Genomic DNA, 24347 nt, shown 5'->3' with positions numbered 1-24347 from the left:
ATGTCAGTTTGGAATATAAATATACACAGTGTACAAAACATTAAGAACACCTTCCTAATATCACAAATCCTCAACTGGCAGCTTCATTAAATAGTACCCGCAAAATACCAGTCTCAACGTCAACAGTGAAGAGGCGACTCCGGGATGCTGGCCTTCTAGGCAGAGTTGCAAAGAAAAAGCAATCTCTCAGACTGGACAATAAAAATAAATGATTAAGATGGGCAAAATAACAAAGACACTGGACAGAGGAACTCTGCCTAGAAGGCCAGCATCCCGGAGTCGCCTCTTCACTGTTGACGTTGAGACTGGTGTTTTGTGACTACTATTTAATGAAGCTGTCAGTTGAGGACTTGTGAAACGTCTGTTTCTCAAACTAGACACTCTAATGTGCTTATCTTGCTCAGTTGTGCACCGGCAGCTCCCACTCCTCTTTCTATTCTGGTTAGAGCCCGTTTGCACTGTTCTGTGAAGGGAGTAGTACACAGTGTTGTATGAGATCTTCAGTTTCTTGGCAATTTCTCGCATGGAATAGCCTTCATTTCTCAGAACAAGAATAGAGCCAGTTTGCACTTCAGAGGGTAGTGCGTACGGCCCAGTACATCACTGGGGCTAAGCTGCTTGCCATCCAGGACCTCTACACCAGGCGGTGTCAGAGGAGGAAAATTTGTCAAAGACCCCAGCCACCCCAGTCATAGACGGTTCTCTCTACTACCACATGGCAAGCGGTACCGGAGTGCCAAGTCTAGGACAAAAAGGCTTCTCAACAGTTTTTACCCCCAAGCCATAAGACTCCTGAACAGGTAATCAAATGGCTACCCAGACTATTTGCATTCTGTGCCCCCCAGCCCCCTTTGTTTTACGCTGCTGCTACTCTCCGTTTATCATATATGCATAGTAACTTTAACTATACATTAATGTACGTACTACCTCAATTGGGCCGACCAACCAGTGCTCCCGCACATTGGCTAACTGGGCTATCTGCATTGTGTCCCACCACCCGCTAACCCCTCTTTTATACTACTGCTACCCTCTGTTAATCATGCAGTCACTTTAACCATATCTACATGTACATACTACCTCAAAATCAGCCTGACGAACCGGAGTCTGTATGTAGCCTCGCTACTTTTATAGCCTCGCTACTTTTATAGCCTGTCTTTTTACTGCTGTTTTATTTCTTTACTTACCTATTGTTCACCTAACATCTTTTTGAACTATTGGTTAGAACCTGTAAGTAAGCATTTCACTGTAAGGTCTACCTACACCTGTTGTATTCGGCGCACGTGACAAATAAACTTTGATTTGACTGATGAATTTCAGAAGAAAGATCTTTGTTGCTGGATATTTTGAGCCTGTAATCGAATCCACAAATGCTGATGCTCCAGATACTCAACAAGTCTAAAGGAGGCCAGTTTTATTGCTTCTTTAACTTCTTGGCGCACCCATCCCGTTAGCGGGATCATTTTCGTCAGCATCCGCTGAATTTCACAGCGCCAAATTCAAATTAAATGACTAAAAATATTTAATTTTCATGAAATCACAAGTGCAATATATCAAAACACAGCATAGCTTGTTGTTAATCCACCTGGTGTGTCAGATTACAAACATTACAAACATCTAGCAGCAAAGTAGAATGGTCACGAAACTCAGAAAATCAATCAAATGAATCTCTTACCTTTGGTGATCTTCGGATGTTTGCACTCACGAGACTCCCAGTTACACAATACATGTTCCTTTTGTTCGATAAAGATTATTTTTATATCCAAAAACCTCCATTTGGTTGGCGCGTTTTGTTCAGAAATCAACAGGCTCGTGCAGGTCATGACAGGCAGATGAAAATTCCAAATAGTATTCATAAAGTTCGTAGAAACATGTCAAATGTTTTTTTTATAATCAATCCTCAGGTTGTTTTTACAATAAATTATCGATAATATGTCCGTAGATTTTTCAATAGGAGAGAGATTGAGAAAATGTCTGCTCCAAGGTGTTGCGCATGCAAAACTCTGCTGGCACCCAGCCATCCACTGATGCGATGTGATCGTTCTTGCTAATTTTTCAGAACAAAAGGCTGAAACTATGTCTAAAGACTGTTCACACCATGTGTAGGCCATAGGGAAAGGAATCTGGTTGTTATCCCTTTAAATGGAGGGAAGGCATGCAATGGAACAGGGAGCTTTCAAAATAAGAGGCACTTCCTGGTTGGTTTTTCCTCAGGTTTTCGCTTGCAATATCAGTTCTGTTATACTCACAGACAATATTTGGACCGTTTTGGAAACTTTAGAGTGTTTTCTATCCTAATCTGACAATTATATGCATATTCTAGCTTCTGGGCCTGAGAAATAGGCAGTTTCATTTGGGTACGTTTTTCATCCAAACATCAAAATACTGCCCCCTACACTCAACAGGTTAATCAGAACAGCAGTTTTCAGCTGTGCTAACATAATTGCAAAAGGGTTTTCTAATGATCAATTATCCCTTTCAAATTATACATTTGGATTAGCTAACACAACGTGCCATTGAAACACAGGAGTGATGGTTGCTGGTACTGGGCCTCTGTATGCCTATGTAGATTTTCCATTTTTTTTTTAATCAGCTGTTACCAGCTACAATAGTCATTTACAACATTAACAATGTCTACATTGTATTTCTGACAAATGTTCTTTCAAAAACAAGGACATTTCTAAGTGACCCCAAACTTTTGAACGGTAGTGTACATATGAAGTGGGTAAAACTGTATGTAAACATTATTAAAGTGACCAGTGTTCAATCTCTAAGGTGCAGGGTTGAATACTGGGTGGTAGCCAGCTAGTAACAGTGACTAAAGATCCGGGCAGGGTACAGGGCGGAGGCCGACTAGTGGTGACGATTTAATAGTCTAATGGCCTGGAGATAACCTCTTTATCTGTCTCTCAGTCCCAGCTTTGATGCACCTGTACTGTCTCCACCTTCTAGATGGTAGTGGGGTGAACAGGCTGTGGCTCGGGTGGCTGAGGTCCTTGATGATCTTCTTGGCCTTCCTGTGACACCGGGTGCTGTAGATGTCCTGAAGGGCAGACAGCGTGCCCCTGGTGATGAGTTGGGCAGATCGCACCACCCTCTGGAGAGCCCTGTGGTTGCGGACGGTGCAGTTCCCGTATCAAGCGGTGATACAGCCCGACCGGATGCTCAAAAGAGAGCATCTAATGAACGAGTGCTGAATGGGGGTTCAGAGGCACAGCTGACAGAGATGAAACCAAATGCTTGCTGCTTACAGTAAACAGTAAGGACAACGGAAAGCACAACTCTAAACAGTAAGGACACTGGAAAGCACAACTCTAAACAGCCATCATCTGATGCCAAGTGTCTGTAGACAGATTGGTGACATTGAATTCAGGCCTTTTGTGTTCCAAAACTGTTTGTAATAGTGACCAACTTGAAAGAAGAAAGGACGTCCACTATCAGCTGTCAGTAGTGATGTCCACTGGGGGAGATAGGTCTTAATTCAGCATGTGAACAAAATTACTACTTCCTATGAACAGGGCTAATTATGACAGCACCATCAGCAATGAAACAGTCCCTTCCCTTCCCCACTGGTATGATATATAATTTGCCCTGTCAGATTTCTCTCTTTCACCTATTGTTTTTCGAGGATGCCGGAAAACAGGCAATTGCAGAACACAAACAAAACAAATAACCGGAACCGTAGAGTAGAGCAGTGAATGATAGGGCTGTAAGGAGATGATAGGGCTGTAAGGAGAGGGAGACAGCACAAACTCATCTCATTCTCATCCCCAGCTAAACATACAAGGACACATATGTGTGTGTCAGGGGTCAAGGGGGTGGTGGTTGTTGAGAAGGTTGATAATCCCTCCACAGCGCCCCAGGCAGCAAGGGCTTATTGTAGAGTACAGTGACTCTAATAGGAGCCGGAGCTGCAGTTGTATGCTGCTCTCTGCTCCCATTGTGAGAAGATTTTTACATAATTAATGACTGTTGTTTCCCAGGTAGTCGCCCGGCAAATTCACTCCAGACTCGGCTGCCACCGTCGCCGGTTTCACTGAGAATGAGCGACACTGGAACAGACAGGTTACATTACAGGCATAAACAAGGCAATTTTGTACAGTGTCTTAAGACATTAACGTGAGCTGTTCAGAGACATGATTCAAGTTACTTCAGAGAAATACTGGGAGAGAGAGAGAGAGAGCTTTTCTCTGTCTTGTAACCTACAGAGAATTTGAGGATGATGCTACTGAAGCCTGTGCTTGTGTGTATCAAATATGCTGTTAGTATAGACCTAGATCGAGTCTATTCAAGGAAACCAAATGTATGATCATTCATACAGACTACTGAACATGAATGTTCATTTAAGAATGTGTGTGTTGGAGCCCATGTTCCTAGCAGACAGACAAATAGACAGGCAGACAAACAGGCAGGCAGACAGGCAGTATGGGCCAGCCAGGCCAACAGGCAAGTTACCACTGCTGGGAGCCAGTCCAGCTCTATATTGGTGCATGTTAAATTAAACATTACTGCTCTCGCCCCACTACTCATTATTCATTTGTAATAACCTTTAAGGCTTTTTGATGTCATACATATTTTACAGAGAGATATCACTCCCTTTCACAGTGAGCATGGAGCTCTGTGGGCCTGTCAATGACAGATCACTATTGGCTCCGTGAAGGTGTGCCATCATACACTATAATAAGAACCAGGTAAGGACAAATAGCAATATTCACAAGGTGTGTATGAGCATGTACCCTAAGGGTGCTTCTCAATACTATATATTGGAGAAAATTAGATGACAAAATATTACAACGTCAGAGTGACACTTTAAAAGAAAACGTTATATAGTGCACTGCTTTCAGAGGTGAGCCAAGATTCTCCCAAAAAAACTGGAGTAACTGTCATGTCAGTACATAAAGCCTTTTAGCAGCTGACCTGAGGATCATTTAGAGGCTTGAGAGCCCAGTTTGTGGCAGTCCATTTCAGCAGCGTAAATCAGCAGTCTGGTGGTGGGGGGGCACAATAACACATACTCACTCTCTCTCTGTGAGGGCTGGCCATGGCTCGCCCCTCCCTCCCGAACTGCCATGGCTTGCCCCTCCCTCCCGAACGGCCATGGCTCGCCCCTCCCTCCTAAATTGCCATGGCTCGCCCCTCCCTCCTAAATGGGACCTCCCGTGTGCCTAAAGCCCATGCGCCCCAGTGCCAAGACTGTTCTAGAAGCTGTAAAACAAAATGGGCTCTGCCAGGAGTTTGGTGTCATGACTGTAATGAGCAGCTTATTTGTCTGATCTCTCATGTTACAGGTCAAAAGTGGTTCAGATCTGGGGTTAATGTTGGGCACATGGGATGAGAGCACATGGGATGAGTGTCACACTGAAAATAAGGAGAAATCAGCCCTTACTGAGGAATACTGAGCTACAGAGGATAGAATGTTAATCATATTGTTCAAAATGAGTTTCTAATAAGCATGTGAGCATAATGAAAAATATACACTGTTTAGGTTACAGGAGATCCATCATGAATTGAATCTAATGAAGCAACCTTTCAGGAAGCTTTATATCAGAGTTTCCTGACTGAGCTCCTACTGGCTGTCATGGGTTACATAAGCCTCCGTATGCTCAGAGTGTAGGACAACTCCACCCGGGGTATAAATAAAGCAACCGGACGCACGGCTGCAGCCACTGTGATTTGGGGAGGTTTTCACACGGGATGTCATAGTTCTGCAGCGCTAGCTAGCCCAACTGATATTTCAGGCTCTGCCTCATTAGAAAGAGAGGAAGCATCCTCCATGAGTGGAAAACCAGCCTTTACAAAAAAAGTTTAATTAGTGAAGACTGGTGGAAGAGAAATGCACATTTGCCTCCTGCCCACAGCCTCATGGGCGAAATGTAACAGTACTCTTCTAGAGATGGCTTCAGGAAGCAAACACCACACACACACACACACACACAGAGTAAGTATGGTATCCATGGCCAGGCTTGATAGGCAGTGTCCGTGGAAATCACAGTCACACACACTCCACCAGGCTGGGGTCTCCAGCCCCGTCCAACAGGGGCACCATCAGACAATGCCTGCAATTACACCCCAACCCTCCCGCCCCATCTTTCACAACAAACAAGGAAAATGATGAAAGAAAAGTGGAGAAGGAGAGGGCAGATTGAGAATACACATGTGTATGTGCCCACGAGGGAGTGTGTATGAGCATGTGTGTGTCTAAAGCATGTATTAAAGGGAGCCTGTAGAAGCCTGCTCCCAGATGCTGGCTAATTTAGTTGGGGAATAGCTGGCTGTCCTTCAGGTGAAGGGACAGAGATTGGTCTCAATATGAGATCATAAAAAAAGACATCACAGAATCTCACAGCACCTCCAGCCATTCTTCATGGGTCTCGCTAGACAACACACACACACACACACACATCCATGTACGCACACAAATGACATTGACAAAGACAGAATAGTGTGCATACAGCACACCAGTTCACGCCACACACTGAATCAGTTATTGTGCTTTAATGCTCTGTGTCTCTGACAGAGTGGATAACCTAGGCCATCTGTAAAGAGTGATACATGGCCAAGCCCCCTGTACCAGTGTGTCCCTCCCTTTCCATCCAGATCCAGCTGACTCCCCCAGTCCTCCATCACTCTCCCAGTGTCAGTGGCAGGGCCCCGACATCAGCAGCTGTTCCCCTTGGCTGTCCCAGCAGCCCCTCTCCAGGCTGGGCCCATCAGGCTGAAGGAGCGGGAACTCACACTACTCCATGGAGACCCAATTAAAAGGGACGGAACTCGGCAATAGAAGCAGAATCACAGGGAGATGCAGAGTTGCGGCTTTAATTGAAGATGTGTTTTTACGCTCTTGCACTCTCTCTCACTCGCTCTTCTTCAGGCCACCATTGCCACTTTACTTCTCTCTGATGAAACCGAGGGATGAAGGGAAGAGACACACAGGGGAGCTACAGTGGGGAGTTGAACACACACATATCTGTTTGTGGGAAAGGCAAAGAGCTCTGTGGTACCCGGGTTTGGGAGATGCAATCGTAAAAAGTAGCATCAGAATAGTGCAAATGGATCTGTAAGAATCACATTAGACAGCATGTAGAAGGAAAAAAACCTTTTAATTAAAACTATACATGGGTTGCTTTTCTCTTAATGCACATTTGTCTACCTCTGCAGTAGAGTTCCTTCCATGTTAATTAGTACTGTAGTTAATCCGAAATTGAAGAGACCCAAACTGTCAGGTCACATTGTAAACAATAGGACCCAACGGTAGTCTGTGGGACATTTTGAGCTGCTCTCTCTCCTAGCTAAATGTTCCCTAGGTACTAATTGGCCTAATTTACGCAGGTCTTTCTTCGAATTGCCAGTTTCTTTATAGTTTTATATATTAGCCCTGACAAGTGTCAGCAGAACTCCACATTTGCTTTACAGGGAAAGCAAAAATGAAAATAAATGACTTAACCCCTTGAATTATATTGATTAAGTAAAGACGGTAGCATTGTGAAGTCTACAGTACCTTCATGGGATATTAAACATAATTTGAAAGGAGAATAAAAGTTCAAGCACTTAGCCAGCCGCAAAGTGAGCCCAACTTCTCTCCTTTACATTATTTAAGATATGCTCCATCATTTTATCAATCTATCGATCTCCCACCAGAAAGATGAAAATGGAAAAATAATGAGACCGATGAATGCTGTGTAAAGAACATCAATGTGTGAAATGTAATTATCTGTGCTGAAAAAGTGTTGGCTGTTTTCTAAAACAAGCAGTTAATATTTTTCCCTCTCTGCATATTTTAATTACCAGATCAATCAAACTACATACAGCGGTGCTTTCACAAGAAAGTCTAAATGAAAAACAATAGATTTACTTTAAAGTCTTGGCTTCTTTTGAAGTCTAAATTAAAATTTCAGGTACCTTTAGGAGTGCCTTCTTCAGAAAAGTTGTGATATTTAATTAGTGTGTTTAGATTCTGCTGAAATTAAACTTCACAGCCCAACATAATGTGAAATGAAAACTACAGGATACAGACTTCTGCAGGGGAACAGACAAACAGAATTAAAATCTCTTCAACACCACATGGGAGGACCTCGTCTTCTGACAGCAGCCCATGTTCTGTATGTGACTACACTGCAACTGGTTTGATCTCTAGCTGTGTATCTGTGGTAGCTATAAGAAGATTTGCTCTCCGTCTCTGACTGCATCTGCGTCTGTGACTGACTGGGTCTTGGGCTAAGTGGCTGTGTAGCACTGACTTTGGTCCTGAAATCACAGCCTCACGTCGCAGAATTGGCGGAGCAGCTCCCCTGTTCTGCCTTTTCTTCCTCACATGGGGTTTTCCTGGTTGTACAAGTGCTGACGTTTATTTCTCCTGGCATGTCCTCGCCGGAACAGAGCCACCGATTTCACACATTTTTATTGGCTAATTCGACTGTGCACTTGCCAGCAGTCAGAACATCCCAAGAACACAACTGCTTTACTCTGCTTTGCTCTCAGACTGGGATCCCTTGGGGAGCCTAATGCCTGTCTCATAACAAGTCAGTTGACCATTTCAGGCTGGAGCTGGGGCTGGAGTTAGGTGTCTCAGAGACTGCCTGTTAGATGAGAGGAGAGAGTTACTATGGTTCTTTCAAAGATTGCCTGTTTATCAAGGGGTGAGTAAAGGAGTCTGAGGAGTGGCTGTTAAGGTGGTGGGAGGTTTACAGAGAGTGGATGTATGGGCAGTCGGATGCCCAATAACAGCAGCACATCACCGTCGTCAAACATGGCTAACATTTGCACAGCAGCATTACTCAGATATGAAGTCTCTTGGCTCAGAGGTTAGTGCTGTCAGGACTGTGGAAATGAAACCTAGCACCGCAGAGCACAATGTGCTAAAACTCATCAATTCCACATGGCTAGAGAGGCAAGTGCCTATTTATAACATCACGCCTCTCTCTCTTTACCTGGTGTGCATCCCTATATCTAAACACGTTCCCATAATGATGAATGTCTCCAACTGGGATGTGCAGACAGGGCATCAGTCAGTACAGGAAAACAAACACAGAGACACAACCACATCCCAACAACACGTCCTCACACACAACCCTGAGACGTGTAATGAGACTAACGCTGGGGGTCTGATGGAGGATGAGGGATTCCAGCCCAAACACAACCCAGTCAAAACATCAGTCAAGAAGGATGAGACAAGTCTGGAACAGTCATATAGCTTTGTGTATTCACTCTGGGTTTAATCTTCTGTGACATGTCCCGACTCCCTTGTCTCTGTGTATGGACTTCAAATTAGCAGAGCAGCAGCACTAATTGTGACCAGTGTCAAAGGCAGCAGCAGAGAGAGAAGACTGTTCCGCAGGACAGACTGCATGGATGAACTGGGCTGAGGGACATTATGTTATTATGTCTAACCCAAGAACCTCTGGTAAATAAATGTGATTTGACTGAATAACGTGTTCTCTTGCTCTACCAGCTACTGTAATGTAGCTATACTAATGATGTTAATAAAAAAGCAAAGAGACAAAACAAATACAGTACAGTATGTCCTTAATGGGAGCACTATTGCTGCCTCAGATGGGGGGCCTTAAATGTGAGCTCCTATTGGTGCAGAGAACCCCACACTCTCCCCAATGTAGATGACACAAGTGATAAACCAGGAGACAGGGAGAGAGAGAAAGAAAGAGAGCGGGGAGAGAGATAGCAAGAGGGAGAGAGGGAGAGAGAGAGAGAGCTAGAGAGCTAGAGAGAGAAAGAGCGAGAGAGTGTCACTGGTTTACATGGCCCCTGCAGTCCATTATATTCCCAACAATAGGTTGGAGGTGTGGTGTGTGCTGTTCATACCTAATGGCCTGGAGTTCCTGTATGGGCCTAGGCTGACTGGCTCAATGAGCCTGAGACAGACAGCAGACAGAGACAGCATTAGAACCACCTCAGCAGCTCAGCACACAGGCATGACAATAGACATGGTTGAGAGGGATAGATCCAGCAACACAGAGTTGGAGTGAGTCAGATCCAGAGATATCTCGTATCTCACAGCTACATCTTAATGCAGATGTTCTGGAGATATGTGAATGTGGAATTTTAGTGAGGGGAGTTTCTAGGTATCAAATTGTGCTGTACTGTACTTAGTGACAGCTTCAACACTGTTCCAAACCTCACCTTTACAGACAACTGCATTGAGATGAGGACTCTACGAACCAATCCAAACCCACCGACCCATGATACCCATCTGATCAGCCTATATGCACCTAATAACCAACCAATTTAGTCCATAATGAAGATCTGTCTTCATTGAGTCGTTAAAGCGGGAGCATCACCACTGTATTTCACAAACGGCACAGTCCCTCATCTATGAAAGTGCCATAGGGCCCCACTGACAATTAGACAAGGAAAAGCTTTATGACCGTTAGACTCACCGCCGCGGCGCTCTTGCCACCGGCAGGACAGCCAGGAGCTTTTTTTGTGTAGAAAAGTAATTATGAAGCCTCTCGTAATGACAAGGAGGAAACCAGTGTCATAACACACACCACCTTTTATCACAGTGCCATAATGAACCATCATTCTTTACTCTTTGATTCATTCCACTATTCATAACATATTTAGACCTTCAAGACAAATTATAATTTCCTTCAGGAATTAATCAAAAACAGGAAGGACTGGTGTCCTCTCGATGGATGATCAAAGACTGTGTGTCTACCTAGCTAGCGGCAATGCTGCCCGCTCTGCTCTGTATGGGTTCAGGCTCTGGGCTCATGGGCAGGTCTGCAACAGGGGACTGATAGACTGGTGTCTCTGCAGGACATTAGTTTCATATCAGCTGATACATTCAGTACTTCCGAAGTCTACCGTGATTGGAAAGCATTGAAATGTACATACATAGCATGATTATTAATGGAGGTTGAATTAAAACCACATCTACACTGAACAAAAATATAAACTTAACATGTAGTGTTGGTCCCACATTTTGTGAGCCGAAAATAAAAGATCCCCACATTTTTCCATACGCACAAAAAGCTTATTTCTCTCAAATGTTGTGCACAAATTTGTTTACATCCCTGTTAGTGAGCATTTCTCCTTTGCCAAGATAATCCATCCACCTAACATGTGTGGCTTATCAAGAAGCTGACAGCAGGAATGCTGACTGCAGGCATGTCCACCAGACCTGTTGCCAGAGAACTGAATGTTCATTGCTCTACCATAAGTCGCCTCCAACGCCGTTTTAGAGAATTTGGCAGTACATCCAACCGGCCTCACAACCGCAGACTACGAGTAACCAAGCCAGGCCAGGACCTCCACATCCGGCTTCTTCACCTGCGGGATCGTCTGAGACCAGCCACCCGGACAGCTGATGAAACTGTGGGTTTGCACAACCAAATAATTTCTGCACAGAAACCATCTCAGGGAAGCTCATCTGCATACTCGTCGTCCTCATCAGGGTCTTGACCTGACTGCAGTTCGGCCTCGTAACCGACTTTAGTGGGAAAATGTGCACAGAGATACCACGACGAGATCCTGATGCCCATTGTCGTGCCATTCATCACCTCATGTTTCAGCATGATAATGCACGGCCCCATGTCGCAAGGACCTGTACACAATTCCTGGAAGCTGAACATGTCCCACATACTCAGACATGTCACCCATTGAGCAAGTTTGGGATACTCTGGATCGACATGTCCGACAGCGTGTTCCAGTTCCCGCCAATATCCAGAAACTTTGCATAGCCATTGAAGAGGAGTGGGACAACATTCCACAAGCCACAACAGCCTCATCAATTCTATTTGTAGAAGATGTGTCATGCTGCATGAGGCAAATGGTGGGCACACCATTTGCACACTGATTTTCTTACTGTGGAATGCAGGGTTTGGTCTTCGCCAGGCATAAATGGGACCCATGTCATCCAAAAAGTTATACCTTTGAATCATCTGTCCATATAACATTCTTCCAAGAGTCTTGATGTGCTTCCAGGTGCTGGGCAAACTTGAGTCAACTTTTTGGATGACATGGGTCGCAAACACTGCATTCCACAGTAAGAACCTCATACCAATGGTCAAGCATGGTGATAACATTAGTAGTGTGATGGTTTGAGGTTGCTTTGCTGCTTCAGGACCTGGACGACATGCCTTAATAGAAGGAACCATGAATTATGTTCTGTATCAGAGAATTCTACCGGAGAAGAGCAGGCTGTCTGTGAGCTGAAGCGCAGCTGGGTCATGCAGCAAGACAATAATCCAAAACACACAATCAAGTCTACATGGCTAAAAATCTAAATGGCTACAAAGCAACAAATGTAAAGTTTTGGAATGGTCTCGTCAAAGTCCAGACCTAATAATCCCAATTGAGATGTTGTGGCAGGACTTAAAATAGGCAGTTCATGCTTAAAAACCCATTAATGTTGCTGAGTTAAAGCAGTTCTGCATGCAAGAGTGGGCCAAAATTCCTCCACAGCGATGTGAAACTGTTCAACAACTACAGGAAGCATTTGGTTGCAGTCATTGCAGCCAATTTTGGCACAACAAGTTATTGAGTGTAAGGGGGCAAGTACTTCCTCACACAGGGGAATTGAGTGTTGCGTAACTTTGTTAATTAATGAAATAAAAACTCAGGTTCCCTTTATTTAATACTAGGTTTTGGATGACGATCTGATAACATTTAGTATCAAGAATATGCAAAAATAGAGAAAATCACTATCTGCTATTGACTTAAAGAGATGTAGGATTATCTCCTTTCTGTAAGTTTAATTTACTACTAGAGTATGAATAAACATCACCACAACCTCAGGGGAAGAGATGACACAGTTAGAATCAAAGACAGGTGTCCACCATCCAACCCCAACCCCCAGTCAGCAGTGTGTTAAAAGCTGTTTGATGCTTTGGATGTCTAGTCAGCTCCATTGTACCTTCCTGGCTGATAATGAGGGCCAATAATGATTCCCGAGCTCGAGGGGTTAATGGCATGTAACCGGCAGAGCCGCTAATTACACGTTACAAACTATTTATCAGATTCTCCATCTGCGCAACTCAAGCACCACAGCTCTCATTGTGCACGCTAAATTACTCCTCGGATTATCATTGTAAAGCAAGTTTCCGTAATTAGGAGCCCGGGATGCTGTTTTCTTTGTCTGAGTAGGCTGCCGAACGACATCAAGTGAAGAGGGGGAAAATTAGATGACTGGTTCATTTTGGCCTGACATCCCAATACAGAGCCAGTATCTACAATATCTGGCATCTACAGTATCTAGCTGTATGAAGATGAATCTAGCCACACTGGAATCCACAGCCAACAGATTCCAGAATTCCGTCACAGTTTTTTGTTGAGAATATGAGACCTCAGGGGGATTTACACTCTAGAATGAGAGAGAGGTATAAATTGCCTCTTGGATCCTTGGTGGAGTCTGCCGTACCGTATAGTCAGATTGCAAAGGAAGGTTGTGCGAAAGTTGTGTGAACAGTGGAAGGTTGTGTGAAAGTTGTGTGAACAGCGTGTGGAGCAGAGAGGCTCAGTCTCAGTCCAAAAGGCCTCTCTCTCCTGCCATCGGTTATTTGAGAAATAACTGTCATATCCCCCAGCCCCAAAGGTGTGCCGGAGACCATGGAGACACGTACCATCTCATCTGTCTCTGCAGTACATTTTATTAAAATTACCTTCATTATAAGACAGTGTTCATTATAAAACCAAAAACGCTGGTCTCCCAGGGCCCAGTGGATTAATAAGGACAGCGGTGTATTTTAAGCTGTAAACTCCTCACTGTCCTTAATCTCCTTCCCACTTCACAAGGCCAAATTAACACCTCTCCCCAGCTCTGACGGGACCTCATTAGCAAACTTCCAGGGAAGGAAAGAGAAGAGGAATGAAAAAGAAGGAGAAGAAGAAGGAGGGACGCGACCAATGACAGCCACCAGCTCTGGGATTAACCCTTTGTGGATACTTCAGCGCTGTAGAAACTAGGTCGTTGTCAACGTGTTTCTAATCAGTCGCCTGGTTAGCGATAATTAGAAGCCAGGATCGGACGAGGGAAGAGAGAAAAAGTGGGAGGGGTACATTGAAATGAAACAGAAAAGAAAGAGAACCTGTCATGTCGCAAACACTTCAAAGGCAGAGACTTCTCTTTTAAAAGTGGCATGATGAGGATCCAAATACCAAGAGGGATTCCTCCGAGCCTCAGTGTGTGTTTGTCTGTGTGCCTCTTATATAGACACACACACACGCACACACACACTTCTGGCTCAAACTCCACCTTTACGGTACAGCTGTAGGGGAGTTTTAGTGTATCCCAAAACACACAGCCAAACAAGCTCCTGCAACTACACCTCCTCCTTACTGTATTTCCCCCCTGAAGCAGCAGGTATAACTCCCACAGCTTTACTCTAAGGCCTGGCTGACTACTGTGGGTAAAGTTCACAAGCCTCCGCAAGCTGTTTGACATTAAGCAGGAAGGTCAAAATGTACCAGAAAACACAAGGGGTTTCATTAATTTATGATTATGCATAGTGAGATTGATTGTATGTACATTAGTATATTTTACTTTTCAAATCTGTGTTCTATACATATGGAAGTTTGATAAGAGAGATCCAAATTAACAGTAAAGACCTTGCATCCTTCAAGACCGATACCTCTGGAGAAAACTTTAATATTATATTTAATTATCAGTCATCTACTTTATTTACTTTCTAAACATCTATATTCCCTGTTGTCAAACATCAATAGTGCTCAAATGAATCCCCTAGGTTAATGTTTGCAGTGGTAGAAAAAGTACTCAATTGTCTTACTTGAGTAAAAGTAAAGATAGCTTAATAGAAAAGGACTCAAGTAAAAGTCACCCAATAAAATCCTACTTGAGTAAGTCTAACATTATCTGGTTTAGAATATACTTAAGTATCAAAAGTAAATGTAATTGCTAAAATATACTTAAGTATTAAAAGTAAAAGTAAAATAATAAATCATTTCAAATTCCTTATATTAAGCAAACCAGACAGCATCGTTTTCTTGTTTTTTAAATGTACCGATAGCGAGGGGCATGCTCCAGCACTCGTTGTTTAGTGAGTCCGCCAGATCAGAGGCAGTAGGGACGACCAGAGATGTTCTCTTGAAAAGTGTGTGAATTTTAGGTGTCAGGGAAAATGTATGGAGTAAAAAGTACATACTTTTCTTTAGGAATGTAGTGAAGTAAAAGTAACTTGTCAAAAATATAAATAGTAAAGTACAGATACCCCCAAAAAGTTATTTCGTAATACTTTCAAATATTTTTACTGCATGTTTGCACAACAAAGATATGGCAGGGCCCTTTTGATATTTCTGTGTCTGTGCCTTTGAGGTCACAGCCATTCAATTGGCCTTGACATCAACCTTACATAGCAGCAGCATTGAATACAATAACTCCAGCCAAAACAGAATGCTGCTTTGGCCTAGCTATTTACAAAACTTTTTTTAAACAAGTAGACTATGATAATAAATGAGAACCAAACAATCCATGGAGTTATCATATTTAGTGATCCAGCTTTCAGGTTACCTTTCAAAATGGTTGAGTTGAGGAGAGAGAGGGAGACTGGAAACATTATTTGCGGTATCACTTCAATATGCCTCTACTTTGTGTACCATAACGCAGCTCACAAATGTGATTTATGACCTTGGTTTAATGGCTAGAGCAGAGCCTTGTTAGGTATCAGATGACTTTTTCAATATGGCAGCGTCAGAGAGGGCACTAAGAATGCACAATCCCAACAGGAAATGAGGGCTTGTCTCAGCCAAGATAATATGAGCAATCAGATACAGTATCTGATCATCTAATGGCACCTACTCCACTTTGACAGAAAAGGCATCAGTCAATAAGCATAACATGAAAACTGGGTCCTCCTTACACTTGGCCATGAATTTCTTTCCCTGCTACCCTATCATCCATCCTTACAGTGCTTTGTGTCAGAATGTAATTGGTAAAGTGTCTGTAAATCATGTCAAAGCCCCACTGGCAAAACATAGGCAAGGAGATGTCAACTCACCTGGGCTTGGAAACTCTTGAGGACAGGAGCCACCATCTCCCGCACTTCCTAAATACAGATAAAAATGGTAAACCTTGGTTCTGTTTGAGACAGTAGAAGCTCCATCTAACTAGGGACCAATTGCCCTGTTGAGAACAGGGGAAGACTTCTACTGCACCTTGTATTATAATTTGTCTCAATAGTATTGAATATACTAACTTGTTATGGACAACTTTAAGATGAGGAAGACTGTCAAATGCTGTTTGATCCCAGATATATTTTTCTTTAGCCAAATTTCAGCAGAAGAAGCAACGTCCCTGGTTTGGATTGATTTGCGAGGGAGGGAGGTGGAGGAGGAAGGGGGGGTTAAAAGTGGGGAGTGTAAGTGGGGATTTCCTGCTTGTATTAGTTCAGACTCCAGCTTCTCCCTTCCTCCTGGCTTTCAGTGAGCCCCAGGTAGAGGGATTGGGCTGCCTGTGTGGACAACCTGATCCTGCCATCTGCACCTGTATTATACTGACAAGATTACAGCATACTCTCCACACTCTCAACCAGGGATAGGGGCTCTGCAGTCTGACTCTGGGAGATCCTAGGAACCCTGGCTGTGACCCTATTGGTACTGCAGATACACTGGCCTTAAACAACACCTAACTAAAAAACACATATTTTAATTTAAATATTAACATACCTGGAGAAGGGGGGTTGGGGTAATAAGATTGACTTGTCCCAAGCATTGTGCGCAAATTATATGCACTAAAGCAGATTATAAAATTAACTAAATAATTCCAGGCACAAAGGTAAGCGGGGCTCAAACACTGAGCAAGTCAGTCTGCCTAGTGGAGCAGAGACGAACAGAATGACACACAGAACTCATGGCAGGGTAGGGAGGAGGCAGGGTGTATTGGGTAGGGAGGAGGCAGGGGGTAGGAGGTAGGGAGGAGGCAGGGGGTAGGAGGTAGGGAGGAGGCAGGGTGTAGGAGGTAGGGTGTAGGGAGGAAGAAGGGTGTAGGAGGTAGGGAGGAGGCAGGGTGTAGGAGGTAGGGAGGAGGCAGGGTGTAGGAGGTAGGGAGGAGGCCGGGTGTAGGAGGAGGCCGGGTGTAGTGAGGAGGCAGGGTGTGTAGGAGGAGGCAGGGGGTAGGAGGTAGGAGAAGACAGGGTGTAGGAGGTAGGGAGGAGGCAGGGGTGTAGGAGGTAGGGAGGAGGCAGGGTGTAGGAGGTAGGGAGGCAGGGTGTAGGAGGAGGCAGGGTGTAGGGAGGAGGCAGGGTGTAGGGAGGAGGCAGGGTGTAGGGAGGAGGCAGGGTGTAGGAGGCAGGGAGGAGGCAGGAGGTAGGGAGGAGGCAGGGGGAGGCAGGAGGGTAGGGAGAAGGCAGGGGGTAGGGAGGAGGCAGGGGGTAGGAGGTCGGAAGGAGGCAGGAGGTGGGAAAGGAAAACGGGTAGGGGGGAGGAGGCAGGGAGGAGGCAGGGTGTAGTGGGTAGGGAGGAGGCAGGGTGTAGTGGGTAGGGAGGAGGCAGGGGTAGGAGGTGGGAGAAGGCAGCGTGTAGTGGGTAGGGAGGAGGCAGGGTGTAGTGGGTAGGGAGGAGGTGGGAGAAGGCAGGGTGTAGTGGGTAGAGAAGCGGCAGAAGGTAGGGAGGAGGCAGGGGGTAGGAGGTAGGGGGAGGAGGCAGGGTGTAGGAGGTGGGAGAAGGCAGGGTGTAGTGGGTAGGGAGGAGGCAGGGTGTATGAGGTAGGGAGGAGGCAGGGGAGGTAGGGAGGAGGCAGGGTGTAGGAGGTGGGAGAAGGCAGAGTGTTGTGGGTAGGGAGGAGGCAGGGTGTAGTGAGGAGGCAGGGGTGTAGTGAGGAGGCAGGGTGTAGGGAGGAGGCAGGGTGTAGTGAGGAGGCAGGGTGTAGGAGGTAGGGAGGAGGCAGGGTGTAGGGGTAGGGAGGAGGCAGGGTGTAGGGGGTAGGAAGGAGGCAGGGTGTAGTGGGTAGGCAGGGTGTAGTGAGGAGGCAGGGTGTAGTGGGTAGGGGGGAGGCAGGGAGAAGACAGGGTGTAGGAGGTAGGGAGGAGGCAGGGTGTAGGAGGTAGGGAGGAGGCAGGGTGTAGGAGGTAGGGAGGAGGCAGGGTGTAGGAGGTAGGGAGGAGGCCGGGTGTAGGAGGTAGGGAGGAGGCCGGGTGTAGTGAGGACGCCGGGTGTAGGAGGAGGCCGGGTGTAGTGAGGAGGCCGGGTGTAGTGAGGAGGCAGGGGTAGGAGGCAGGGGGTAGGAGGTAGAGAGACAGGGTGTAGGAGGTAGGAGAAGACAGGGTGTAGGAGGTAGGGAGGAGGCAGGGTGTAGGAGGTAGGGAGGAGGCAGGGTGTAGGGAGGAGGCAGGGTGTAGGGAGGAGGCAGGGTGTAGGGAGGAGGCAGGGTGTAGGCAGGGTGTAGGGAGGAGGCAGGGTGTAGGGAGGAGGCAGGGTGTAGGGAGGAGGCAGGGTGGGAGGTAGGGAGGAGGCAGGAGGCAGGCAGGAGGTAGGGAGGAGGCAGGGGGTAGGGAGGAGGCAGGGGGTAGGGGAGGGAGGCAGGGGGGTAGGAGGAGGCAGGGTGTAGGAAGGAGGCAGGAGGTAGCGGGTAGGGAGGAGGCAGGGAGGAGGCAGGCAGGGTGTAGTGGGTAGGGAGGAGGCAGGGGGGTGTAGTGGGTAGGGAGGAGGCAGGGGGTGGGAGGTGGGAGGAAGGCAGCGTGTAGTGGGTAGGGAGGAGGCAGGGTGTAGTGGGTAGGGAGGAGGTGGGAGGAAGGCAGGGTGTAGTGGGTAGAGAAGCGGCAGAAGGTAGGGAGGAGGCAGGGGGTAGGAGGTAGGGAGGAGGCAGGGTGTAGGAGGTGGGAGAAGGCAGGGTGTAGTGGGTAGGGAGGAGGCAGGAGTATGAGGTAGGGAGGAGGCAGGGTGAGGAGGTGGGAGAAGGCAGAGTGTTGTGGGTAGTGAGGAGGCAGGGTGTAGTGAGGAGGCAGGGTGTAGTGAGGAGGCAGGGTGTAGTGAGGAGGCAGGGTGTAGTGAGGAGGCAGGGTGTAGTGAGGAGGCAGGGTGTAGTGAGGGAGGCAGGGTGTAGTGGGTAGGGGGAGGCAGGGTGTAGTGAGGAGACAGGGTGTAGGAGGTAGGGAGGAGGCAGGGTGTAGTGTAGGAGGAGACAGGGTGTAGGAGGTAGGGAGGAGGCAGGGTGTAGGAGGTGTAGGGAGGAGGCAGGGTGTAGGAGGTAGGGAGGAGGCAGGGTGTAGGAGGTAGGGAGGAGGCCGGGTGTAGTGAGGACGCCGGGTGTAGTGAGGAGGCCGGGTGTAGTGAGGAGGCCGGGTGTAGTGAGGAGGCCGGGTGTAGTGAGGAGGCCGGGTGTAGTGAGGAGGCCGGGTGTAGTGAGGAGGCAGGGTGTAGTGAGGAGGCAGGGGTAGGAGGTAGGGAGAAGACAGGGTGTAGGAGGTAGGGAGGAGGCAGGGTGTAGGAGGTAGGGAGGAGGCAGGGTGTAGGAGGTAGGGAGGAGGCAGGGTGTAGGGAGGAGGCAGGGTGTAGGGAGGAGGCAGGGTGTAGGGAGGAGGCAGGTGTAGGGGAGGCAGGGAGGAGGCAGGGTGTAGGGGGAGGCAGGGTGTAGGAGGCAGGAGGAGGAGGCAGGGTGTAGGAGGAGGGAGGAGGCAGGGTGTAGTGGGTAGGCAGGGTGTAGGAGGAGGCAGGGTGTAGGGAGGAGGCAGGGTGTAGGGAGGAGGCAGGGTGTAGGAGGAGGCAGGGTGTAGGAGGAGGCAGGGTGTAGGAGGAAAAGTAGGCAGGGTGTGTAGGGAGGAGGTAGGGTGTAGGGAGGAGGGGTAGGGTGTAGGGAGGAGGCAGGGTGTAGGGAGGAGGCAGGGTGTGTAGGGAGGAGGCAGGTTGTAGTGGGTAGGAAGGAGGCAGGGTGTAGTGGGTAGGGAGGAGGCAGGGTGTAGTGAGGAGGCAGGGTGTAGTGAGGAGGCAGGGTGCAGTGAGGAGGCAGGGTGTGCAGGTGAGGAGGCAGGGTGCAGTGAGGAGGCAGGGTCTAGGGAGGATGCAGGGCCTAGGGAGGAGGCAGGGTGTAGGGGTAGGAGGCAGGGGTAGTAGGAGGTAGGGAGGAGGCAGGGTGTAGACAGGGTGTAGTGGGTAGGGAGGAGGCAGGGTGTAGTGGGTAGGGAGGAGGCAGGGTGTAGGGGGCAGGGAGGCAGGGTAGGAGGTGTAGGGAGGAGGCAGGGTGTAGGTAGGGGGAGGCAGGGTATAGGGAGGAGGCAGGGGGGCAGGGGCAGGGTGGGGAGGTAGTGGGTAAGGAGGAGGGGGTGTAGGGAGGAGGCAGGGGGGCAGTAGGAGGCAGGGGAGGAGGCAGGGTGTAGGGAGGAGGCAGGGGTAGGAGGTAGGGAGGAGGCAGGGTGTAGGGGAGGGTGTAGGGGGAGGTAGGGTGTAGGGAGGGAGGCAGGGTGTGTAGGGGAGGTAGGGAGGAGGCAGGGTGTAGGGAGGAGGCAGGGTGTAGGGGTAGGGAGGAGGCAGGGTGTAGTGGGTAGGGAGGAGGGGGTGTAGGGTGTAGGGAGGAGGCAGGGTGTAGGGAGGAGGCAGGGTGTAGGGGAGGTAGGGAGGAGGCAGGGTGTAGTGGGTAGGGGGGGAGGCAGGGTGTAGTGGGTAGGAGGGCAGGGTGTAGTGAGGAGGCAGGGTGTAGTGAGGGAGGCAGGGTGTAGTGGGAAGGGAGGAGGCAGGAGGCAGGGTGTAGGAGGTAGGGAGGAGGCAGGGTGTGTGGGTAGGGGGTGTAGGGAGGAGGCAGGGTGTAGTGGGTAGGGAGGAGGCAGGGTGTAGTGGGTAGGGAGGAGGCAGGGTGTAGTGGGTAGGAGGAGGCAGGGTGTAGGGAGAGGCAGGGTGTAGGGAGTGTAGGGAGGGAGGAGGCAGGGTGTAGGGAGGAGGCAGGGTGTAGTGGGTAGGGAGGAGAGCAGGGTGTAGGGAGGAGGCAGGGTGTAGTGGGTAGGGAGGAGGCAGGGTGTAGGGAGGAGGCAGAGTGTAGTGGGTAGGGAGGAGGCAGGGTGTAGGGGAGGAGGCAGGGTGTGTAGTGGGAAGGGAGGGGAGGCAGGGTGTAGGGGGGAGGAGGCAGGGGTGTAGGGAGGGAGAGCAGTGTAGGGTGTGTAGTGGGTAGGGAGGAGGCAGGGTGTAGGGAGGGGAGGCAGGGTGTAGTGGTAGGGAGGCAGGGTGTGTGTAGGGAGGAGGCAGGGTGTAGGGAGGAGGCAGGTTGTAGTGGGTAGGGAAGGAAGGCAGTGTAGTGGGGTGTAGTGGGTAGGGAGGAGGTAAAGGAGAGCAGGGTGTAGGGAGGAGGCAGGGTGTAGGGAGGAGGCAGGGTGTAGGAGGAGGGTAGGGAGGAGGGAGGAGGGTGTAGTGGGTAGGGAGGAGGGTGTAGGGGAGGCAGGGTGTAGGGAGGCAGGCAGGGTAGTAGGGAGGAGGCAGGGTGTAGGGGGGCAGGAGTAGGGGGGAGGCAGGGTGTAGTGGGTAGGAGGAGGCAGGGTGTAGTGTAGTAGGTAGGAGGAGGCAGGGTGTAGTGGGGTAGGGTGTAGGAGGCAGGGTGTAGTGGGTAGGGAGGAGGCAGGGTGTAGTGGGTAGGAGGAGGCAGGGTGTAGTGGGTAGGAGGAGGCAGGGTGTAGTGGGTAGGGAGGAGGCAGGGTGTAGTGGGTAGGGAGGAGGCAGGGTGTAGTGGGTAGGGAGGGAGGGAGGAGGCAGGGTGTAGTGGGAAGGGAGGAGGCAGGGTGTAGGGAGGGAGGAGGTGTAGGTGTAGGGAGGAGGCAGGGTGTAGGGAGGAGGCAGGGTGTAGGGGAGGAGGCAGGGTGGGTAGGGAGGAGGCAGGGTGTAGTGGGTAGGAAGGAGGCAGGGTGTAGTGGGTAGGAGGAGGCAGGGTGTAGTGAGGAGGCAGGGTGTAGGAGGAGGCAGGGGTGTAGGGAGGAGGCAGGGTGTAGGGAGGAGGCAGGGTGTAGTGAGGAGGCAGGGTCTAGGAGGAGGCAGGGTCTAGGGAGGAGGCAGGGTCAAAGGGAGGAGGCAGGTGTAGGGAGGGAGGCAGGGTGAGGAGTAGGGAGGAGGCAGGAGTGTAGTGGGGAGGCAGGAGGCAGGGTGTAGTAGGTAGGGAGGAGGCAGGGTGTAGGGGGAGCAGAATAGGGAGGAGGCAGGGTGTGTGGGTGTAGGAAGGAGGAGCAGGTAGGGTGTAGGGAGGAGGAGGCAGAGTGTAGGGGGGTAGGGAGGAGGCAGTGTAGGGGAGGCAGGTGTAGGGAGGAGGCAGGGGTGTAGGGAGGAGGCAGGGTGTAGGAGGAGGAGGCAGGGTGTAGTAGGGAGGAGGCAGGGAGGAGGCAGGGTGTAGGGAGGAGGCAGGGTGTAGGGAGGAGGCAGGGTGTAGTGGGAGGAGGCAGGGGCAGGGTGTAGGGGTGTAGGGAGGAGGCAGGGTGTAGGGGAAGGGAGGAGGCAGGGTGTAGGGAGGAGGCAGGGTGTAGTGGGTAGGGAGGGCAGGGTGTAGGAGAGGAGGAGGCAGGGTGTAGTGAGGAGGAGGCAGGGTGTAGGAGGTAGGGAGGAGGCAGGGTGTAGGGAGGAGGCAGGGTGTAGGGAGGAGGCAGGGTGTAGGGAGGCAGGAGGCAGGAAGGGAGGAGGCAGGGTGTAGTGGAGGAGGCAGGGTGTAGGGAGGAGGCAGGGTGTATGGAGGAGGCAGGGTGTAGGGAGGAGGCAGGGTGTAGGAGGAGGCAGGGTGTAGGGGAGGAGGCAGGGTGTAGGGAGGAGGCAGGGGGTAGGAGGAGGAGGCAGGGGGGGTAGGGAGGAGGCAGGGGGTAGGGAGGAGGCAGGGGTGGGTAGGGAGGAGGCAAGGGGGGAGGAGGTAGGGTGTAGGAGGCAGGGTGTAGGCAGGGTGTAGGGGGAGGCAGGGTGTAGGGAGGAGGCAGGAGGCAGGGAGTAGGAGGAGGCAGGGGTGTAGGGGGTAGGAGGAGGCAGGGTGTAGTGGTTAGGGAGGAGGCAGGTGTAGTGGTGTAGGGAGGAGGCAGGGTGTAGGAGGGAGGAGGCAGGGTCTGTGAGGGAGGGGTAGGAGGCAGGGTCTAGGGAGGAGGCAGGGTGTAGTGGGTAGGGGGAGGCAGGGTGTAGGAGGAGGAGGCAGGGTGTAGTGAGGAGGCAGGGTGTAGGGAGGAGGCAGGAGTGCAGGGGGTAGGGAGGAGGAGGCAGGGTGTAGGGGTGTAGGAGGAGGCAGGGTAGGAGGGGCAGTGGGGGGTAGGGAGGAGGCAGGGGGTGTAGTGGGTAGGGAGGAGGCAGGGTGTAGTGGGTAGGGAGGAGGCAGGGTGTAGTGGGTAGGGAGGAGGCAGGGTGTAGGGGGTAGGGAGGAGGCAGGGTGTAGGAGGAGGCAGGGTGTAGTGGGTAGGAGGGAGGCAGGGTGTAGGGAGGAGGCAGGGTGTAGTGGGTAGGGAGGAGGGAGGAGGCAGGAGGCAGTGTAGGAGGAGGCAGGGTGGAGGAGGCAGGGTGTAGGGAGGAGGCAGGGGTGTAGTGGGTAGGGGGGGAGGCAGGGTGTAGTGAGGGTGAGGCAGGGTGTAGGAGGAGGCAGGAGGCAGGGTGTAGGAGGCAGGAGGAGGAGAGCAGGGGTGTAGGGGGTAGGGAGGAGGCAGGGTGTAGTGGGTAGGGAGGAGGCAGGGTGTAGTGGGTAGGGAGGAGGCAGGGTGTAGTGGGTAGGGAGGAGGCAGGGTGTAGTGGGTAGGGAGGAGGCAGGGTGTAGGGAGGAGGCAGGGTGTAGTGGGTAGGGAGGCAGGGTGTAGGGAGGAGTGGGTAGGGAGGAGGCAGGGTGTAGGGAGGGTAGGGAGGAGGGTGTAGTGGGAAGGAGGAGGCAGAGTGTAGGGGTAGGAGGAGGCAGGGTGTAGGAGGGGAGGGTGTAGTGGGAAGGGAGGAGGCAGGGTGTAGTGGGGGGGCAGGGAGGAGGCAGGGTGTAGGGAGGAGGCAGGGTGTAGTGGGTAGGGAGGAGGCAGGGTGTAGGGGAGGAGGCAGGGTGTAGTGGGTAGGGAGGAGGCAGGGTGTAGGGAGGAGGCAGGGTGTAGGGAGGAGGCAGGTGTGTAGTGGGTAGGAAGGAAGGAGGCAGGGTGTAGTGGGTAGGGAGGAGGCAGGGTGTAGGGAGTAGGGAGGCAGGGTCTAGGGGAGGAGGCAGGGTGTAGTGGGTAGGGAGGAGGCAGGGTGTAGTGAGGAGGCAGGGTGTAGGGAGGAGGCAGGGTGTAGGGAGGAGGCAGGGTGTAGGAGGGGAGGAGGAGGCAGGGTGTAGGGGGTAGGGAGGGCAGGGTGTAGTGGGTAGGAGGAGGCAGGGTGTAGTGGGTAGGGAGGAGGCAGGGTGTAGTGGGTAGGGGAGGAGGCAGGGTGTAGTGGGTAGGGAGGAGGCAGGGTGTAGTGGGTAGGGAGGGGGCAGGGTGTAGTGGGTAGGAGGAGGCAGG

At 50.2% G+C, this 24347-nt stretch overlaps 1 protein-coding gene across 2 annotated transcripts in view; it reads right to left on the bottom strand.

Moving 5' to 3' along the window:
• Positions 1–24347, bottom strand: part of LOC112249481 (homeobox protein cut-like 2) — a 146065-nt gene that overhangs the window by 66740 nt on the left and 54978 nt on the right. For both annotated transcript variants that reach the window (XM_042320485.1, XM_042320486.1), the window contains exon 3: positions 15966–16013. In XM_042320485.1, the coding sequence (XP_042176419.1) occupies positions 15966–16013 (48 nt within the window). The remainder of the gene's footprint in view (positions 1–15965; positions 16014–24347) is intronic.

This window comes from Oncorhynchus tshawytscha, linkage group LG04 (genome assembly GCF_018296145.1).
Source record: "Oncorhynchus tshawytscha isolate Ot180627B linkage group LG04, Otsh_v2.0, whole genome shotgun sequence".
Classification (NCBI taxonomy): Eukaryota; Metazoa; Chordata; class Actinopteri; order Salmoniformes; family Salmonidae; genus Oncorhynchus; species Oncorhynchus tshawytscha.
Note: the sequence above shows the minus strand (reverse complement) of the source record. Positions and strands in the feature narration are given on the sequence as shown.